This window comes from Condylostylus longicornis, unplaced genomic scaffold (genome assembly GCF_029603195.1).
Source record: "Condylostylus longicornis isolate FDR11 unplaced genomic scaffold, ASM2960319v2 ptg000062l, whole genome shotgun sequence".
Classification (NCBI taxonomy): Eukaryota; Metazoa; Arthropoda; class Insecta; order Diptera; family Dolichopodidae; genus Condylostylus; species Condylostylus longicornis.
Genome location: NW_026578030.1, coordinates 673470 through 694806, shown reverse-complemented (window position 1 = coordinate 694806; position 21337 = coordinate 673470). Strand labels below are relative to the sequence as shown.

General features: G+C 23.7%; 1 protein-coding gene across 10 annotated transcripts in view; it reads right to left on the bottom strand.

Moving 5' to 3' along the window:
* LOC129612165 (hemicentin-2) overlaps nucleotides 1-21337 on the bottom strand; it is a 154387-nt gene that overhangs the window by 34148 nt on the left and 98902 nt on the right. For 6 of the 10 annotated variants that reach the window (XM_055525670.1, XM_055525672.1, XM_055525671.1 and 3 more), the window contains 15 exons: nucleotides 20035-20196; nucleotides 15035-15111; nucleotides 13810-14071; nucleotides 13626-13737; nucleotides 10229-10410; nucleotides 8775-8959; nucleotides 6595-6726; nucleotides 6336-6451; nucleotides 5384-5771; nucleotides 5159-5288; nucleotides 4995-5090; nucleotides 4764-4922; nucleotides 4617-4699; nucleotides 4345-4522; nucleotides 2070-2081 (listed from right to left, as the gene is read on the bottom strand). In XM_055525670.1, the coding sequence (XP_055381645.1) occupies nucleotides 2070-2081; nucleotides 4345-4522; nucleotides 4617-4699; nucleotides 4764-4922; nucleotides 4995-5090; nucleotides 5159-5288; nucleotides 5384-5771; nucleotides 6336-6451; nucleotides 6595-6726; nucleotides 8775-8959; nucleotides 10229-10410; nucleotides 13626-13737; nucleotides 13810-14071; nucleotides 15035-15111; nucleotides 20035-20196 (2274 nt within the window). The remainder of the gene's footprint in view (nucleotides 1-2069; nucleotides 2082-4344; nucleotides 4523-4616; nucleotides 4700-4763; nucleotides 4923-4994; nucleotides 5091-5158; nucleotides 5289-5383; nucleotides 5772-6335; nucleotides 6452-6594; nucleotides 6727-8774; nucleotides 8960-10228; nucleotides 10411-13625; nucleotides 13738-13809; nucleotides 14072-15034; nucleotides 15112-20034; nucleotides 20197-21337) is intronic. The other 4 variants (XM_055525673.1, XM_055525675.1, XM_055525677.1 and 1 more) reach the window with 1 other exon arrangement.

The window sequence follows — 21337 nt, the reverse complement described above, 5'->3', positions numbered from 1 at the left end:
TTAATAGTTTTTTTTTTTTCTTCTTCTTCTAAAAAATTCCATAAAAGGTTAAACACAAGAAATAAGAGAACGTTGTTTTTTAGTTTCCTTTCAAAAATGTCTTCTAAATTGGCATGAAAATTGTTGTTTAGTTTATTAAAATGGTTTTTCTAAGAATTTTTTTTTTTTAAATTGAATTTGAATTAATTTTTATTTTTCACTTATTTATTATTATTTTTTGTTGAAAATTTAATCCTTCTATTTTTTCTTCAAGAATTTTAAAATATTAAATTTATTTTGCTTATAATTTCCTTTTGCAATATTGAGGCGAAAAGTTAGCAATATAATTGACGAAGAAAATAAATTGTTTTTTTTTAAAATAATTTTAAAAAATTAAATTGAATGCAAATACTGGTGGCCTTCACAATTAACAGTTCGAAAGTATGTGAGCGATTTAATAAGATAAGCACATTATTTGTAGGCGAATATTTGAAAAATAATGTAATAAGTAGCAAAAAATACATAGAGAAAGTTTGAGATTTAAAAAAAAATTCAATGCCGAATCAAGTTCTCCTTACATTGTGTCAACTTCAGGGTTCAGGATGGTATACAATATGTATGTAAATCAATCGTCAATCAATTTAATCCTTTAATTTAATTTGGTTGAGTATTGTTGATTAATTTATTGTTGCATACGTAAATTTATTGATACATTTGAGAAAGGAGCAAATATTCAATGCAGAGTTGAAATTTTAGGTTGTTTGTTCAATAAACGAATTATTTAAGATGTTTAGAAATTTTAAATTTTAAAAGCATAAACCCTTAAATCATAATAAGAGTTTGGTAATTACTCGTATGTAATTTTTATTATTATAGATCCATAGATTTCGGTAAAATTTCGAATTAATCTGGAAAAAATCATTAAAATTTAATTAGTTAAAAATTGGGCTTAATGAACGATCGTTTAACCAACAATATACAATATAAAATTGATATTTAAAAAATAATTAACAAAAAAAAAAAAATCAATTAATTTTTAGCTTTTTTTCAAAATTAAGTTTTTTTCGTTTTGTATATATATATAAATACCGTGTACTATAAAAGTATAGGGTGTTAAAATGGAAGCAAAAAAAATTTTTGTTTAAAACTTTTTGATATTTCATTTATAGTTTTCGCGTTTGTGGGAAATTTTTGTTAAGATTAGATTGAAAGGCAGGAACTGAAAAAGACGACGAAAAAAAAAAAAAATTAGTAAAAAGAAATTAATATTTAAATTCTAGAAAAGTCCTTTTTATTTCCATTTTTTTTTCAACACTTTTCTTTTTTTGTATCCACTTTGTATTCTTAACGCCATTATCGGGAGTTTTATTTGGTTCAATGATTTTTAAATGAAATGAATTGGAAATAAGAAGAAATAGAGGAAGAAGTAAAACTTCATTTTGAATAGATTTAAAATTATAATATGAAGATGAAATCTATAAATACATACATACATATATATTCACGTATATTTAATGTATATTCTTATAATATGTATGTGTTTGTATACATGTGCTTATATAAATTGGAGAAAAACTATTAAAATTTAACTTTTCCAACTTCATTTTTGTTTTTTTTTAAATAGTAGAGATATAAAAGTTTATATAGTGATAACTGCTTATATAGGAAATAAAATTATTCATTCACGGAGAGAAACAAGAAATAAAATCGGAAAGAATTAAAAAAAAAACGAGGCAACAAAAAAGGAAAAATAAAAATGGTTTGCAAATAATTTTTTTTTTTTTTTAAATGAAAATTAGTGAAGATATCCAATTTAAATGGCACAAAAAAAAAATGACTAAATGAAAATGAAATAAAATCAAAATGAATGAAGCTAAAATGCAGCTAAAATAGTGAAAAAAAAAAATAAGAGAGAGAGAAAAAAAAACAAAAACTCTTGTTAAAATGTTAATCAAGATGACTACAGTGTATTTGAATAACACACTTTATCTTTCATCTACTTTGTATCTTCGAGTGAGTGAGTGAGTGAGTATTAAAATGAGTGAGTATATTAAAATGAATTATTAATAATAAAGAGAAGCTATACTTACTTTTAGGCCGCACTTTTGTGTTTTTATTTTATTTTACGGTATTAGTTTTTTTGGTTTTAGTTTTTGGTTTTGTTTTTGTTTTTGAATTATATGTTTTGTGTGTTAAGCAATGAATTGTTGGTTTGAGAATTTTGTTAGATAGCGTATTTTTTTTTTTTTTTAATTGTTTAATTAAATAGAATTTTTTTTGTTGTAAATGAAAATAAGAAAAAAAAACACAAATTTTATTATTAATATTTTAATGTTAGTTTTTAATTAATGAAAGAAAAAATATTAAAATTTATTGTTATTATAGAAATTTCATTCATAAAAGCAAAAGTGTAATATTAGTTTGCAATTAAAATTTGATTGAAGAAAAAAAAATCAATAATTTTCATGTACACGTTTTTTCTTTTTAAATATTTTTACAATTAAATTTCATATATTAAAAAATTCTTAGCCAGATACTTCAAAATAATTTGGACTGGCTAATTTTAATTCAAATGGTTCCATGAGACCTACGAAGTTTGCTGTTACGGCTTTCAAAAAGGGTTCCATAGTAAATTTTCCTTTTCGAATTTATTACTCTGTTTGGGGTTTACACAAAAACCACATGATGCCTGGATTTCTACATTATTATAAAAATTTATTTAAAAGGCCATAATTTTTTGAATTTGGGACTTACATCATTTTGAAAGTAGACTATTACTTCCAAAAAAACGTACGAGGAAAAGCTGCAAAGCATGAAGTGATCATTCATACATCAATTATGTGCAAAATGGAACAGGAGAAGGAATATTTCTTTTGCCAGTTAGCCAGTTTTCTTGGATCGATCGTTTGTTTTTGTTTCTAAATTTGAGGAATAACTTTTACACATTTTCAAAAATTCTATAATGAATGGATGCATGATGAGCATATTCGCACATAAATGTTCATTTGAAATATGTGCACTCATTTTTATTAATATTTTCAATCATTTATTTTGTTTTTTATTAAATTGACTCGAAAATATTTGTGAATACTCTGACTTTAAAGAATGAGTTTTTTTATATATTTTAGCCAATTTACATTAAGTTAGGTAAAGTTACCCGAATTTTTGTACGTACATCAAAATGTTGTTTACAATATATGGTAGATTATTTGAATTTATTTACCATTTTTTAAATTTTTTTATTCAGAAAAGCTCGTAAGCCTTAGCGAAGAAATTATTTTCTCTTAACTGTGCTTTACTAAATAGATTATTATTTATAGAGAATAATAGGATTGAGAAAAATAAATTATGATTTAACTAATAAATTATTCATTATTTATATATATAGAAGCCATAATCCAATATTTTTTTTTGAATTATTTAAATTTTGATAGCCATAAAATATTCTTTGTTTTTAAAGTAAATTATTTTCCGTAAAAGTTTGACAATACTGAATAATTTAGGAATAAATGGCAATATGTTAGTTCGCTATGGAAATTTCTAATTTTGGTTTACATAATTAAATGGAATAAAATGTAAAATTAAGAAATGACGTAAAATTATTTATGACGGCTAAATTTATTTAAAATCGCGGGAGCCTATTATACGTATAACTATATTCGGTGAAATTCAGTGTTGAAAATTGAATTGTTTCTGAGATACAGCGAGTTCATTTGTGAGAAATTTATGATGCGGCTGTCATGTATGTTTTTGAAATAAAGGCGATTAATTAGTAAGGTTATGTGATAGCTACTTGAACCACTTAATTTCGATCGAATTCAAGTTAAATAAATTTTGGAATTTAATATTAAAAATTATTTGTTCTATCATGGTAATTCATAGATTTATCCTAATATTTTTAATTTTTTAAATTTTTAATATTTTTTTGAATATTCTAAATATACTTTTAATTGTCATTTAATTTTGCTTAATATTAATAAAGAGCGTTAGATATTTCTGCGAAATTCTGTTTCACAATTTTTGTGGAATTAATTTAATTAGCAGTCTATAAACTATATAAATACAAAATTTTTATTTTATTCCGATTTAGTATGAAATTTTAGCAGGAATTTTTTTTCATTAAAAATTTTACTGCTAAAAATACAACTAATTTTCTAGAATTTTGTTATTAACTTTGCCACAGAGCTATTAACCTTGCCATATGAGTTTATTAAATATTATTCCTACAAATAGTAATATAAAAATTCTCCGGAATTTGAAACTAGTATACATGGTGTAAATTATTGATTTTTTTTTTTAAGAGAAAAAAAAATTATATTTCGCCAAATTAAAAATATTTTTTTCCATTATTTTAATAAAATTTACCTGCAACTTCAATTTCACACATATGACCTTCACCAATTGTATTGTTAGCAACACAACGATATGTTCGCGTAATTGTAAAATCATCATTTAGTACTAAAAAGGCTTTATCACCATCAATTGAACCAGAACTAACTTCAACAGAATCATTTTCAGTTTTAATAGACCACACGAAACCAAACTGTTTATAAGAAAAAAAATTTTAATTTAATTTTAATTAAATGCAAAAAAAATTAAACGTAAAAGCCATCATAAATATTTGGAATTTTTCTCACCTCATCAGGATTACCATAGGCTGTACATATTAATGTATCTTGATCATCAATCATTTTTCTATCGATATCACAATGTGGTTTATCTAGAATAAAAATAGCAAAAATTGTAATAATTCATTTTAGTATTTGAAAAACACCTAAGCTTACATTGAACGTTAACAAAGGTTGTTGCTTCACTTGATCCATGTTTATTAAATGCAATACATTTGTAATGACCACTTTCATTTCTTAACATTGGTTTATTAATTATTAGAGCGTTACCTTGAGCTAAACTTTTCTCTTCTAATGTCCATTCATAAGATGGCTCTGTACGTGAAAAGAAGCAATTATGTTTTAATGAAAAATTCAACTTTTTCCTAAAGATTTTGTTTTTCTTACCTGGATTCGCTTTTGAATTACAAAGAACACGTGCTGGAATTGTATTTTCAGTCACATTCACAATTTCATTCGAAACAGTTGTATTTTCTGGTGGGTCTACAAAAAAAAAACATAAATTTTAATAAAATTTCTTAATTTTAAATTTTAATTTTAAAATTATTTACATTCTATACTAAAATATGTAGCACTACGAACTCCAGCTCCAACTTCATTTTCAGAGGCAACACATGAATAATTTGCATTATCATAATGCATATCAAATTGTTGATTTGGCCATGCTGACATATTGAAATGCTATGATAAGAAAGAATTAAAATTTGGTTTAAATCCCGAATAAACTGAATTTTCATAAATCCAAAAATTAAAAAATTTATTTCAATTAAACTCACCAATATAGATAAAACACTTTCAAAATCTCCTGTAGCAGGATTTTCTTTTAAATATTCTTCATATATATGATATTTACTTGTATCGTTGGCATATATACCGACACCATCTTTAAACCAATTGATTTTACAACGTGGAACACATTCAACGCGACATGTTAATGAAGCATTTTTTGTTGAAAATAATACACCAGTATATGGTAATAAATTTTTAATGAAAAATGGTGGTGCTTTTACATCTAATGTTACTGTTGCCTGTTCACCTTTACCACCATCATTATATGCTAGACATGAGAAATTTGTACGACTATCTAAATCAACTAATTCTATAGTCCAATCCTTTTTGTAAACATCAATAAGTGGTCCTTGTCCACCACGGAACCATCGATATCTGCATTGAGAATTTTTGTTTTTTTTTTTTTGTTTTTAATAAAATTTTAATTTTTCATTTTTAGTTTTGTTTAAAAACTAAAATGAAAATAATTTATTTAACCCTGTAATTCCTCAAAATTTCGAAAGTTGCTTATGCGCCTTGGAACAGTTGAAAATAATTTTAAATTAATAAAATTTCTGTGGAAAATTTCGCTCAAAATAATAGAAAATTACGTAAAAATTCAGAACAAATTGAAAAAGTTCAGCAAAAGCAACGTGTGTCAATTCTATAATGTCAATTCTATCAGAGTAGTGAAAGCCTTCTCTCCTCACAATTTATTTTCTATGTACATTTAAGCAAGAAAGAAATTTAATGGAAGCTTGATTATACAAGTCCTCTTTTCTAGTTATTCTTTACTATTTAAAACTTTTGCTATATCATTAAAAATTTATAAAAACTTTTGCTATATCATCTTCCTCTTTGACAAATTAAATACAGGGTTAAATATTAAAATGAAATATCGAGATCACTAATGTTCAACAACTGCTATGATAATACAAAACAAAAAAAAAACTATCTTACTGTGTTGCTTCCGGTACACCTAGGACGTCAACTGTACATGAAAATGTTACACTTTGTTTTTTAACAACTGTTAATGGATAATATGTTAGTCTTGCTGGTCCTGGTTCATGAAAAACCTTCAAATAATAAAAATAATGAATAAAGTGAAATAGAAAAAATAAGAATAAAATAAAATAAACAACGGATTAGGAAAAATTTTTTAAAAAATTAAATGGAAAAATTTTATATTGAAAATACAAAAATTTTCAAATACACTTACAACTAATTCTACTTCTTGACTTCGATTACCCCAGCCGGCGGTATTAAAACCTTCACAAGAATAATTATAGGCAAATCCTCGACCAACACTTTCTAAAAGCAATTTACTAGGATCAATGTTACACAAATCCTCCTGCAAAAAAAATAAACAATACAAAAATTAAAATATAAATATAAAAGGAAAAACAGAAAACAAAAAAAAAAACAATAAATATAAAAAAAAGAGAGAAAGAAAAACAACGTAAAAACAACGTAAATATTGAAAAGGCATTAAATCAGCATGTCAATAAATGAAAAAAGGACCTGCAGCACAACACTTACAAACTTTCAATACATTATTTTGTAAATTGTGACATTATTGGTGATGTTTTTAGATTTGCATTTTAGTATATGAATATTATATAAGCAGTGTACATAATAAGTTAAACATAATAAAAGTATAATTCAAGAGATCTTTCAATAATGCAGCAAGGATAAATTTAAAAATATTTGAAGAATAACATTTTAAATTTTAACAAAAAAAATGACATATTTAAGTAGTAGGTCTTATGGCAAGCACTGTGAGTATCTTGATACGAAATTGATATAGAGCGAATCAGAATGAGAAATGTGCTCTGTAGGATTCTATAGGGAGAGATTTATCAGGCAGAGACAAAGTTGTTGAAATGTTTTCTTGCAAATGAACCTTCTACTAACTCTGGATTCCGTTTTCAGTCACCTGGGCTACAGTCTTTTATATTAATAAAAATTTTTAGGAAAAACTAAAAAATTTGTTGCAAATTAGCTTGTGAGCTGGCCAAGTAAGCTCTTCAAATTTCAAGAAACCATTGATTTTGATAAGAGAATTAAGTTGATGTGCTCGTCAGATACTGTTTAGCTGCGATGGAAAAAGTGGAAATTTATCTCTGACGACTTTGTTTTGAAGAGGAACAGACAGCGGAGTTGCAATAGCGTTAATTTAAATCAGTTGAATATTTAAGGTTGAGTATACCATAGAGTATTTAGTCGTCCTTAAGGGAGCTTTATTGAGTATACTAAAAAGTACTTTGTTAATTGCAATTTTAAGTAAGATTTTTTATTTTTTAAAGAACATACGGGGAAATTCATTCACTAGTATAACACTTAAAATATTCAACACAAAATGAGAGTAGTAAATTTAATTTTTAACTAAAATAAATTTTAAAAATTACAACAAAATACTTTGTAATTCAATATTGAATAACTCTTTACATTTATTTTGTATTACTTGTCAAGTTGTTGATGTTATTACTGTATTGAACTATTTTACTTTTTGTTTTTTGTATGTATGGACTTGTGTAATATTGTACATTAAGTATAAATTAAAAACATCAACTTGGGTAAATGGAGAAAGAAAATGGAAAAAAATAATGCATCAAGGAGAAAATAAACAAAAACAAAAAAAAAAGAAAGGATTTCAAGGAAACGATAACATTTTGCTGCATCTTCTTGCCTTAAAAAAATAGCAACAATAAGAAAAAAATAACAAAAAAAAAAACAAAATCTAGGACAATAGGAAGAAAAATTTATTTTTGTTTTCCCATTGTATAAAATAAATATTTTTATACATACTTTATAAACTCTTATATTGTAGAGTACAAAGTTGTTGTTTTTTTTGTTGTTAAAAAAAAAATGGGAAAATAAAAGAAAAATTACTTTTGTTTTTTTCGAAATCATTAAAAAATCAACAACACAATTCAACAATTTTAAATTAAAAGAGCATTAAATTACAAATAGGTTTGCAATCAATTTTAAATTTGATTGTGTGATTTTAATCTTTTATGCATACGCATAAAATGATAATATAAAAATATAATTGCATATAAATGATATTATATGTATAAGTATGTATGTATAATTAGTAATAGTATAAGTTTCTTATATTCTTTTACTTTTGTATATAAATTAACAATATTGTAAACAACCCCATACATATATAGAATGCTCACATAAAGTCGACATTCTTCTCTATACGCACACACAATATTGATCTTTACAATTGATTTGTCTCTGAGGTTTTGTGTAAAATATTATGTTTACTTAAGTATTACAACAGAAAATAATTAAGTATGCACATAAATTATTGTGAATTACTTTAATATAATCATTCTAAATTGTATATATTTTTTATATATTGCTGAAATAATAAGATTATATACTTACACTATTATTATTTTGATTTGAACAATCTGGTAATTCTTTTAGAAGTGTTGAATTAGCAAACCATCTAACTTTTGTTAATGCCCATGGATTTGCATCAGTAATATTACATAATAATGTTACATTAACTTCATCATTCTCTTTAACTGGACCCTTTGGTAACATAATTACTTCAACTGATGGAACATCTACATAAATAAAAGTGAAAATGTTTTATAAGAATTAAAAAACAATTTTAAATGGAATTATTTAAAGCATAGAGAAAAATATTTTAACACAATATTCGTTTGCTGAATGCAATTTTGATCCATATGACATATTTTTCGAATCGAAAAAATCGAATCTGAAGTTTAATAACATTTTGTTATTAAACTACGTGACGTGTTCGAGACCTATGTAATTTACTTAGAAATGGTCCAGTGATATATGAGCAGTGAAATTTAGATCTATATCCACGTTTATGTTCTTAAATATTCACTTTGTATGACGTGGATAAAAAATTTAATGAATATATATCAAATATTTTAAATTGTTTGCGGCAGGCTAGTCACCTACCTAATTAGAACACTGTGACACAATGAAAATGGAGCACGGCTATCGATGATATCATGAATTAGCCCTATGTAGTGAAGAACGAAAAAAAAATTTAATAGCTGCCGTTTTACTAGGATGTTAATAAAAATTTATATATAAAACTTAATGAGATATTGAAATACGGATTGCATATTCTAAAAGATCATCCTAGAAAATCTATGAAAATGTTCTTAAATCAAAAATCATGAGAGTTGCATATAGATCAAAATTGTACTCGGGTACCGAATTATTACTTGAGTGTATATTGAAATTATTTTTAATTAATTTTCACATTTATTTGTACTAAGAAACTTCCCATAAATCTGGTGTATACATATGAATTGTATTTTTGCATACGGTTTTCCTATTAACATAGACATTCCAATTTATATGGTATTTAATTTCGAAATCCGAAGAAGCTATTTTAGTGAAAAATTTTAGTGAATGTATGAGGATATATTATCGATTTATACTACGTTTCAGCATAAGTGACGATAAGGATTAGACGCACGAAAAGAAGCTACAAAACATAAGACTTTGTACAGCAGTTTAAAGCTTGACATCTTTCAATTCATTAAGGCCATGGAAATCAATTCAAATAACCTGTTATATCTTTATTTGCCGCTATAGAATCTTTGCTTTTTTTAAAGGACATATTTGACTTGGGATATTTTTATTTTTTTCAAAAATTGCCCCGACGTGTAACACAATATTATCGCAAATTATTTGACAAACATAAAGAATATTTTTCATTTCCCTTAAATCGTATTTTAGACATATAACATACGTTTCGTTCGGACGAGAAATATTTTTTAATAAAAGGGTTCAATATTATTAATAAAAAACTCGTAAACATTCATTTTGAATTTTTTTTTTTTACTTACAAAGAACGTCTAATTGAATTTGTACTGTAGAATTTCCACTACCAATTGAATTTGTTAATTCACATGTATAATTTCCTCGATCATCACGATGTGCATTTAATATTGTTAATGGTACATGATCTGGACTACCACCTTCATAATGACCACTCTTATTTATTTTAATTGGTTCACCATTTTTGTACCTGTACAGAAAAGAGCAAATTCAAATAAAAAATAAATTAAATTGCATTGCAATCAATTACAAATATTAATAATGAATGTTTAAAGGATAATTTTTTTAATACGAAAATATTTGTGTTCCATCAAAAGTTATTTAAATTTTACGTTTTATTTATTTACATATATTGCATAATATTCTGAATATGGAAATTTTTTTAATTAAGAATTAAACATAATCATTTAGTAAATGAAATTATATTAAATTTAAATATTGTCATTTTCCCAAAACAAATCTATTTTATAATATTCAAAAAATAATTTCCTATATAAAATGAAAGTATTCTGCAAACTTGATATTGAACATTGAATTACATTAAATATGAACTAATTATGTTTGAAAATTTTCAAAATTTTCCAAATAGCTTGATTATGTAGGTATTGTAGGATAGAAATTTCAATGTATGTGTTCAAATTTGAATTATCAAACTCTTATTCAATTCGAATTAAATTTATTGACGTTGCTCTTAATATTTCTATAGTAATATTTTTTATTAAAATTTATGTTACAATACAATTTTATGGTTAGCGATCAAATTTAAATTAAAAATTTTTTACCCTGAATTTTATTTCTATATTATTTTATTTACTAGGTACATACGAGTATATATTTGGGGAACCAGAAAAGGAAAAAAAAAAACAAATAATATTTATGTTTTTGTGTAATTTCCTCTTTTTTCTTATGAGCGTGTATTGAATGTTTACACTCGTAATATTGTATATTTTACAAAATATAAACACAAAAACGTTTTAAAATCAAATTTTCAATGGAAAAATTTATTAAAATTTTTCTGATACACAAATATTGTATGAAATGTTATACCAAATCATTTGATAGGGTTTCGTTTTGAAAGGCCATACTTCATATAAAGCCATAATTTAAAAAAACAATTGCAATACAGTCAAACTTCTATAGCATGAACTCTCGTAAAGACGAAATTCTACGTAAAAACACGAACGGTTTTGTTGCGTAATATTGATTTTTGTACTTTTCATACCCCATAATTCGAATTCTTTCAAACATGAACTAATTTTTTTTTTCCCCAAAATTGTGATTCGTGTTACAGAGATCTGACCTTATATATTATACGAGTATGCATGTAAAATTATATTGAATATTTAAATTTTAATTGATATTTTTAGTTTATGAAGTGATGAAGTAAATTTTAGGTTTTTCATCGTAATAGAATAGTCTACTTAAATAAAATCGTATGATTACACTTATTGTACAAGAATATACAATTTGATCAGTGAATTTTGACTGATTTTTGAAAGTGAAAACTCAGTTAAAATTGATTTTAAGCCCCTGTAGCTCCGAACCTGTAGAGCTGTGAATATGGTATCGCTACAAAAAATTTGTCTACTCATGAGAACCTATACAATGGCATATATCAGTGTACTCTGTTACGAGATACGCTGTAATATACTTGCAGTTTTTCTACTTATATTTGAAAATTATTAAAAATTGCCTACTTTTGGGGGATGAATGGTTGAAATACAGTTTTAAATAAAAGGAATAAAAATTATTTTAAATATGTAATAAAATTTTACAATTATCCATTCACAATCGCAGTTGAAAAAATACAGGTTCATAATACTCTATTAGAGTTTTGAGAACTATTTAGAGAAGTATTTTAGAGAAAAAATAATATGACTATTAAGAAAAAAAAAATTCACCATTGATTTTAATGATTAAAGTAATTAAGAATGCAGGATGATTATATATTTTTATAACTATATTAAAATCAATTAATTTTCATCCGTTTCCATATATCTTTCTCTCTCTCCTTTTCTCGCTCTCCCTAATTCAATTCAAATTCTTTTTCTTCAAATCGTTATTCAATTCTAGTTATTCAATTCAAATTCTTTTTGTACTCTTGATAAATATTAATTGCTCAAATCGACTTTATAAAGTTTCAAATCCGATTTAAAATGTAATTTTATTTTATAAGATCTAATTAAAAATAATCGCCTAAATATATGCAAAATTATCATCAAAAATTTATACTTAATATATGTATTATAAGTATTGTCAATTTCTATTCAATAATTAAATAATTTCAAATATTTTTAATTAAATGTTTTACTTTTAAAAACCATTATACAGTTTTGCATATACACATTTAAATCATATGTGTACATACTCATGTTGATATTCATTTAATTTTCCATCAACCAGAAAAAAAAGAGGTTTAGTGATGTCAGTTTTAAATGTGTATGTGTTTATATTAAAAACTATTGTGATATTTGACACAAAACATTTTAAAATGTTTAATTTTTTTATTTATTTTAAAGTGTGAATTTAAATATATTTTTATTTTTTTCTATATTTTAGTTATTTCTGGTGTTTTTCCGGTATAGTAAACAAAGGATATTTCAAACAGAAAGATATGTGAAACTATTCACATTCAATTGTTTTAAAATTTAATTGATATTAAAAATTTTGTGAAGTTGAATGCAGTATTCAAAGTCATTGGGATTCAACATTTTCTATATGATGTATATGATATTTTTCTGTTGTTGATTTATAAAATAAAATTGTGCAAAATGGTAGGTATTTAATAATAAAAAAAAAATATCAATTTAGAAATAGTTTTAATTTTTTCATTTTAAAAGGTTTCAAATGAACAAGTTTTTGATTTTATTATATTAATTAAATTGAAATGACTTATTCATTTAGATTATTAATGTTACTTTTTTTTTGCGATATATGGAAAAGTTAATTGATAGTTGAAAAAAAAAGAGTTTAGTAAAATGCTATATAATATTAATTAAAAATTCTTGAAATATTCTCGTTTTATGCGAATTCAAAAATTTTTTAGCAATTTTATGCAAATGGCAATTGCATATCAAGTTGTTTTCGAATGATAGTTGTCGATTTTGGCAGTTCTGCATGCATTTTCCGAAAATTATGTTTGTGAACACACTTATATGCTAAGTACTATAAAATCAACGAACAATTAGGCCTTTTTGTAGAAGTAATTACTATTATCTAGTGGTGCTGCGGAAATTTTGTTAGTAAGGAAACTAAGCTTTTGTTAGCTCTCATAAAAATTTCTATTTTAAATAGTACATATATTCTTTAAGCGTGTCATTTAAATTTAAAATCAAAAATATTCCATAAACAGAAAAAAATTTATAGTATGAAATTTATAGTATGAAAAATTTACATATTACTTACCATCTAACACCAGTTAATGATGCTGGATTTGCTATAAATTCACATGTTAATGTTGTCTTTTTATGTTCATTTACAGTAATATCATCTTCTAAGACTTCAACTACTGGTGGATCTATATATTAGCAAAATTATTAAACTTAATTTAATAACTAGTTAAAAAAATAAATTAATTATTAAAACTTACATAAAACTTCTAATGGAATTTCAGCATGTATCGGTTTCTCATTATTACGTTTTATAACAATATTTGTTGCATGACAACCAAATGTTATATCATTTTCGAAACGTGATGCTGTAAATATTAACTGACTTTCAGTATCATATGTTCCATCTTTTTGTAATTGATGATATAATCTAATATCGACACCATCACCATTTTCATTTGGATCGATAATTTCAGTTCCATTCGTCCATGATATATTTGCTGATGGACGAGCTCCTGCAACCTGATTGAAATTTATGGAGTATAATGCAATTAATTAATATTTCTAATCCAATATAACAAAAAATTTTGCTTCCATTTTATAATAGCAATGAAAAATGAAAATTTCTTATATGCAGATGAAATTAGAGAAAATAAAAGAATTGTAGAGATTATTTGAAAATTTTTATTAAAAGGAATTTGAATATTATTTTTCGTAATTAAAAATTTTATTTTATGATTTTTTACTGATTATTTTAATGAAATCTATTATACAATGATATTGGAATATTAAATTTGACATTGACCTGAAAGTAACATTATTTTAAGGATTTTATAATCTTTTCGAAAATTTAATATTTTCTTTTCCGTTTTTAGATTCATTTGTGACGGTATATAAGTGAATTTTTGCTCTTGATTCTTAAATTTGTATATAACGCAGCAGTGACTCTGAACATTTTTTGTTACCAACTTGTAGCATAAGAATTAAATTTAGTTGATTATCTTAGTCTAACGTGCAAAAGATACTCGAGTTAGTTGATAATTTAGGAAATATCGTGAAAGTACTGAGGGTCCAGGTTGAAACAATGGGTTAAGTGAAGCTTTTTTGTCAATAATTACAATTTACAAACGAATTGTAATGTAAAAACTACTTCTGCTCCCTCTACAGTGTCAAAAAAATCAAGTCATGTCACAGAAATTAAAAAGCACTGGTAATGAAAATTTATAAAAAGAATTTCCTACTTTTATTTTCAATTCTTTCTTCATTGAAAATTCAATGAATATGAAACTGAATACTAAAAATTATTTGAAAAGAAAATCTAAGAATAATGATTTCAATATTTATTTTTCAGTCTATTCTTTTGAATTTATTGAAATCACCCCCATCTAAAATTGTTATTGCAAATTTTGCAACTATAAGTATTTAATTTTTTTTTTCCATTAAATTTATTGAAAGCATTAATTAATTTTGAAATTTAAAACTTACCTTACAGCTTAATGTTGTTAAGGTACCTTGTGTTGTATGATGTCCTACTCCTTCTAATTGAATACCAGTTGGACGAACTATTGGAGTTGAAATTGAAAACTCATTAGAATGAAATTGCAATTAAAACTTTAACTATATTATGAATTGTATGGATATATATATGCATACTAAAATGATTTTTCAATAATGAAAGGATAAAAGGACATTTTGCGATTTAACAAGTAACAGAAAGTAAAACTAAATATATTCCTTTGAGGGCAATAGCTTGCGTTCGAATCAACGATTTTAAAGATGGAAATTAAATGGTATAAGGTGATTTATTTTGAGTTTTTTAAGAGAAGATTGAATAAAGATGCGAATAGAATTTTTCAATATTTGAAAAAATATCACAAAATATTTTTAGTAAAAATTTTTAGATTTTGTTAAAATTCAACTAATTGCCGTACCTTATTTCTCAAAATTAATTTTTACATAATATTTTTATTAGATTAACTAAAATGAGACTGGTTGCAGAAGTAATTAGATTTAATTCTTTGAAAAAAAAAATTGTCCTTAAATGTTGCTGATAACAAATTGCTGTCCTGGTCAAAAATACTAATAATATTTTGTTAAAGCAAGACAATGATTTGTACGTACGGATACGAGGTCATCTTGTAGAATAATTTATTACTTAAGCAAGAAGAGGTGAAAAAATAAGAAAAATTTGCAAAAGAATTTCTAAATTAATGAATGGGAATAAAAACAATTGAAAATTTTCTTAAAATTTTCATTAATTTTTCAATAATGTCACATAATCAGAAAAAAATGTAACGAACAAGTATGAAAAATCCAATAACAAAAAAAAAGTTTTTCATAAATGAAATTATACATTCATTGTATTGCAACAGAAAAAAATAAAGATAATGTCCTTCTAGTTTTTCATTTTTATCCCCGGACAATTTAGATAAATTTACATTTGTGCAAATATTTACTTTGATGTATGAATATTTTAAATATGCCTTCAGGGGAAATTATTAACAACTATTGATTCAGTTGAATTTCTCATATATCCTTTTTTTATTCCACATTTACAATTATATTTCAGGTACATAATTTATAATGTATGAATAGAAAAATGAACATAAATTAAAATTGGAACAACAAAAATATCTATATGAATAGATATAATATATTCTATTTGTATAAATAGAAGAAAATTTTTAAATTATTGAATATGACCGGGATAAATTATAATGGAACATGATTTCAACAGATTCACCAGCAATAGTAATAATAATGATTGGAGTAAATTTTTCGAATAAATAATTTTTTATGAATAAAAATGTGTATAAAGGGGAAATTGCTTTCATATGGTTTATCATTACAAAAATTTCTTAAATTAATTTCCGAGAACAATTATTAACATTATTGCTTTAATAACTGTTAATTATGAATTGTTAACGTTTTTAAAAATTTAATCAATCTGTTTAAAATTGGTAAATTGATTAAAAAATTGAATATAATTGAAATACACCTGTGGTGAAAAACACATACTGTGGTGAAAAAACACAAATACTGTGGTGAATATCTGAATTTTTATTAAATAAATCTTAAATTTTGTAAGATTTTACGAATTCTTTAATTTTTCAAATAATATTTTAAATAATCGTAATTTAATTACTTTTTACAAGATCTTTGGAATGATAAATTTTTGGAAGAAAATGTTGTTTCCCTTAAAATTTCTATGATATTTGCAGCTTTAAGTTGATAGTATGCGACTTCAGCTTCTTATTTGCTAGTTTAAACTGTATCTTATACATATTTAAATTATATGTATATATGTTATATATATTGGTATAGAATAAAATCTATATAGAAATTAACCATTCTGCACATTTATTTCTCAACTAATTATTTTTAATTGAAGAACGTTTTTATTATTATTGTTATTATTTTACGTAGAAAATTAGGTAAAAAAATGTTAATTTCCAAATAGAAAATTTCCCAAATTTTCATTATATTAATCTCCTATACAAAATTAATCCTATGAATTATTAGTAAGTTTCGATTTTGTTTTTATTCACACAAGCTTAAATTTTTATTTGTATTACAGTCTAATAAAGCTAAGCAGAATGAGTATTTAATTGAAATTTGTGTTGGAAATTCAATTTATTTCAAAATTAATTTTCAAAAACATTTGTAGGTATTGGTTACGCCATTATAAAGTGTGGACAATCTTTTCTAAACAGAAAGTAAAATTTTATTTTTAATTATAAAAAACATGAGTTCATATTATTCTTTATAAATGTGAGATAAACTTACAATTCTAAATAACGAAATCAAGGATATCAGGAAGAGAATGATAACGTAAATGAGAAATTTAATTGAATTTATGAGATTTGACCGCAAATATTATCACCATGCAATGTAATAAAGAAAATCATATGAACACCAGCTTTTCACGTTATTCATAAAATTAGCCCTTATTTCAAGATTTTACTGTTTTTCATCTCTTTATACAATAAATTTATGCATGTTATACAAATATCTGATTTTTACTATAGTTTTTCCTTTTTTTTTTTTCATTATCTCCAATTGATATTCAAAAGTTACAGTATCCATTGATGGAGGAATATAAAAAGTGAAAGAACGAAAATTTCCATTCATAATAAAATAATGCAAGAAAGAATAATAAAAAAAAAAAAAGAAGAAGAAAAAGAAAAGAAATCTTTATTCCCTAAAAATTAATCTACCAAATCTTACTATTATTCAAAGCTACTATATATACCTTTGTATATCTATGTATATAACATTCATGTATGCCATAATTGACTCAATAATTGGTGGAATAATTTAAGGATTGAATTCAAAAATTTATCAGATATAGAAATCAAAATAAAATAGGACAAAATGAAAATAGAAAAATAAACAAAAGAGAAAAAGAAAAATTAAAGAAATAGCAATATTATGAAAGAAAAATAGAAAAGAAAAATACAAACAAAAACAAAGATTGATCCTTAAATTGAAATGAAATCAGAAAATCTACATCTTATTTACCATATACAAAAATTCATATTATAGCACAATGTAATTCAGTTCCCGTTCAGAAAACCATCATAAATATTAAAATTACAGATTAGCATCTGCATAAGTTCCTTTTAATATTCAACCATATATTACATGGTTGGATCTTGGATCTAAGAAATATTCATAAATTGCTATACATATGAATAATTTCTCAGAATAAACTTAACTGAATTGAATTATTAAATTTCGTATAACATAAAATAATTTAAAAGTGAATAAGTCAAATATTAAATAATTTGAATTTCAATGAAAAATTATAAAAAATTATTTTTAAATTGAAATTTTTTTTTTGTAATTTTAGGTAAATTGATGTTAGAATTTAAACATTATTCAAGAATTACTCGCATTCTGCTCACCAAAAAGTTTCAGTGATTCCATTTTCGCTATAAGTGCTTAAGTGTATATTTCAATAAAATATGGCAGTATTCTTTGGAGTCATCAATTATTATTGTTGAACTTTTCAAAATATTGTTAAAATAAAATTCAACAAAAGTCTATTTTGAATATTTTGAATAGGAATTAAGAATGTATTTAATATATGTTGTACATATCTATGTTCGACAGAATTTTCTGTATAGTTGGGCATATTATTGTAGAAATGAGATTTATATAAAATGTAAGCAATCTCTCTATTTTTCTAAATCTGTATACATAAATATACGTGTGCATATGTATACAGTGTGATTCACCAGGAATTTAGGAGCCGTAAACCACCGTGTAGAGGGTCGAAAATGAATAAAATTTTTCTTCGTTTTGTTAGTGTTAAATCGGAACCGTTTTCAAGATACAGGGATTTTAAGAAAATTTTGCGAAATTTTGACATAATATACTGAAGTGCTTTTGTCTGTAACTTCCGTTCCAAAAAAGATAGAAGTTTCAAATAAATAGTATTTAAAAGAGCTTTAAGAGGGGTTTAAATAATTTGACAGTGAATTATTTGGTTTTACATGTTTTTTTCGGAAATACAAGCATTCGAACTTTAGGAAAATTTCAATTTTCCTCATTTTTTATTTTTTTAATTTGTTTGTCTCGACAACTTTTCATGAATTTTTTTGAAGCTTTCAAAAATTCTCTTTACAGAATTTTGCCTAGCCGCTTGAGCTTTGATTTAGACCATCAACCATTAAAATATTTTTATATAATACAGGAGATACAGCAAGAAAACCATATGACCCGATGGTATATTGCTTCTAACTTGTTGTTGAATTACCCTGTATATTACAATTTCGAAGTTGCTAAACAACAGGAGTTTATATAACAAAAAACAAAAGTTAAATATAAAAGTGAAAATTTAATAAAACATACACATAGGAAAAAATATATAAAAAAAAACACAATTTTTTTTTTTTGTTTTCTTCTTGTTAAATTTCTTGATTCTCCCTGGAAATAACTAAATCAGCATTAATTATAATAATTACACATTCATTTTCTAAAATGTATACTTTAATCATACATGTACATATATATGTGTATGTGCAACATACAAGTATTTCAGTACATATATTGAAAATTCTTCTCTATACTGTATATTATTATCCAGTTAAAAATATTCTCAATATACACGTGTATTACATGTTACTTATATATTATATAATGGTATAACATATTCCATATATACAGAAATAATCAAAAAATATACATGATAAAATTGAAATCATTTGAATATGTAACGAGAAAATACAATATTTGAAGAATCGAATATTAAACAAGATAAGAATCGCAACTAAATAAAATAAAAACAAAAAAAAGAAAACGTAATATAACTATAAAGTAAAAGAATAAAAGAAAATTTCACAAAGGATAATTGGAAAATTTCTATTCTATTCAATAATATTATAGTAAAAACAAAATTAGTGTATTATGTATGAAATGAGGTTTTATATTTTATTCATAATACTCTTATATATATATATCTATGTATATAATAAACATACCTTGTAAGTCCAATTTTATTAAACTTTTATAAATATCATCGAGAGCAGCTGACTCAACACGACATTCAATATCATTATCTAAATCCTGACGGGACAAAACAAGTGATAATTCTAAAGTGGCTGTAAATAGACCATCTTCATCTTCATCGTAACTTGGTGAATCTGAAAAAAAACAACCACACATATATATATATATAATAATATATAAATAAATAAAAAAAGGATAAAAATAATGGATAATAACAATAAAAAATAAAAACGTACAAAAAATAAGAAATAAAATATTCAATATTGAATTGATTTACTTATTATACATTTATACATACATATATACAATATTTACATAACATTTTCGAATATCTATGTATGTTAATCATTGAAAACACACATATACAAATATATAAAAATAAAAAAAAAAATTGAAAAAATACAATTGTAAAGTAGATTATTGAATGTAAATGCGAAAAATATTCTAAAAGAAAAAAAAAAACCGATTTTTTTTTCTCCAAGTCAGTATAATGATTGTGTGTATTTCTATAAAAGGACGAAAAAGTTCAAAATGTGAAAAATAATAAACTTTAGTGAATTTTCTCTCTATTGTTATTATTATTTTTATTATTATTACTTTGGGATTTATTTATTCATTTTCGATTTTCATTTATTTTGAAAAAAAAAAACAGAAAAAGAGAGTAATATTGATTTTAAGGATTAGGATAGTGTTCTATTGTTTTCATTTCAAAAAAAAGAGAATACAAAACCAAAACCATCTAAACCTATAATAAAAAGAATAACACATTTTATGGTGTGGCCAACAAAAAAAAAACATAATCTCATTAAATAAAATCAATGACAATAATAATTTAATAAAAAAAAAAAGGATCACTCGTAGTATAGTATACTTGTACTGTTAATGTTAAAAAATACAATGATTTTAATAAAGAAAAAGAAAAGGACAAAAATACTTATGTATGTAAGTACTAAGCAATAAGATTTTTTTTTTATTGTTTTGTTATTTTGTATTTGAGTACTTATTAAAATTTATATAAAGGATTAAAATAAATGCAATAGATTTTGTATATTTTCAAAGCTTGTTATTAATAATTAAATTAATCTAAGACATTATATATACAAAGGATACAATGGCAATTCTCGATTTTATTATTTTTAATATGAAATTTATGTGGATAACGAATTTAAAGGCAGCTCTTAAAATTATAATTATAAGAAAATGTTAATATAGAAATTTAAAATTTACTTGTAGGTTTTCGGAAAAAAAAATCTATTTTGTATTCAAAACATAAAA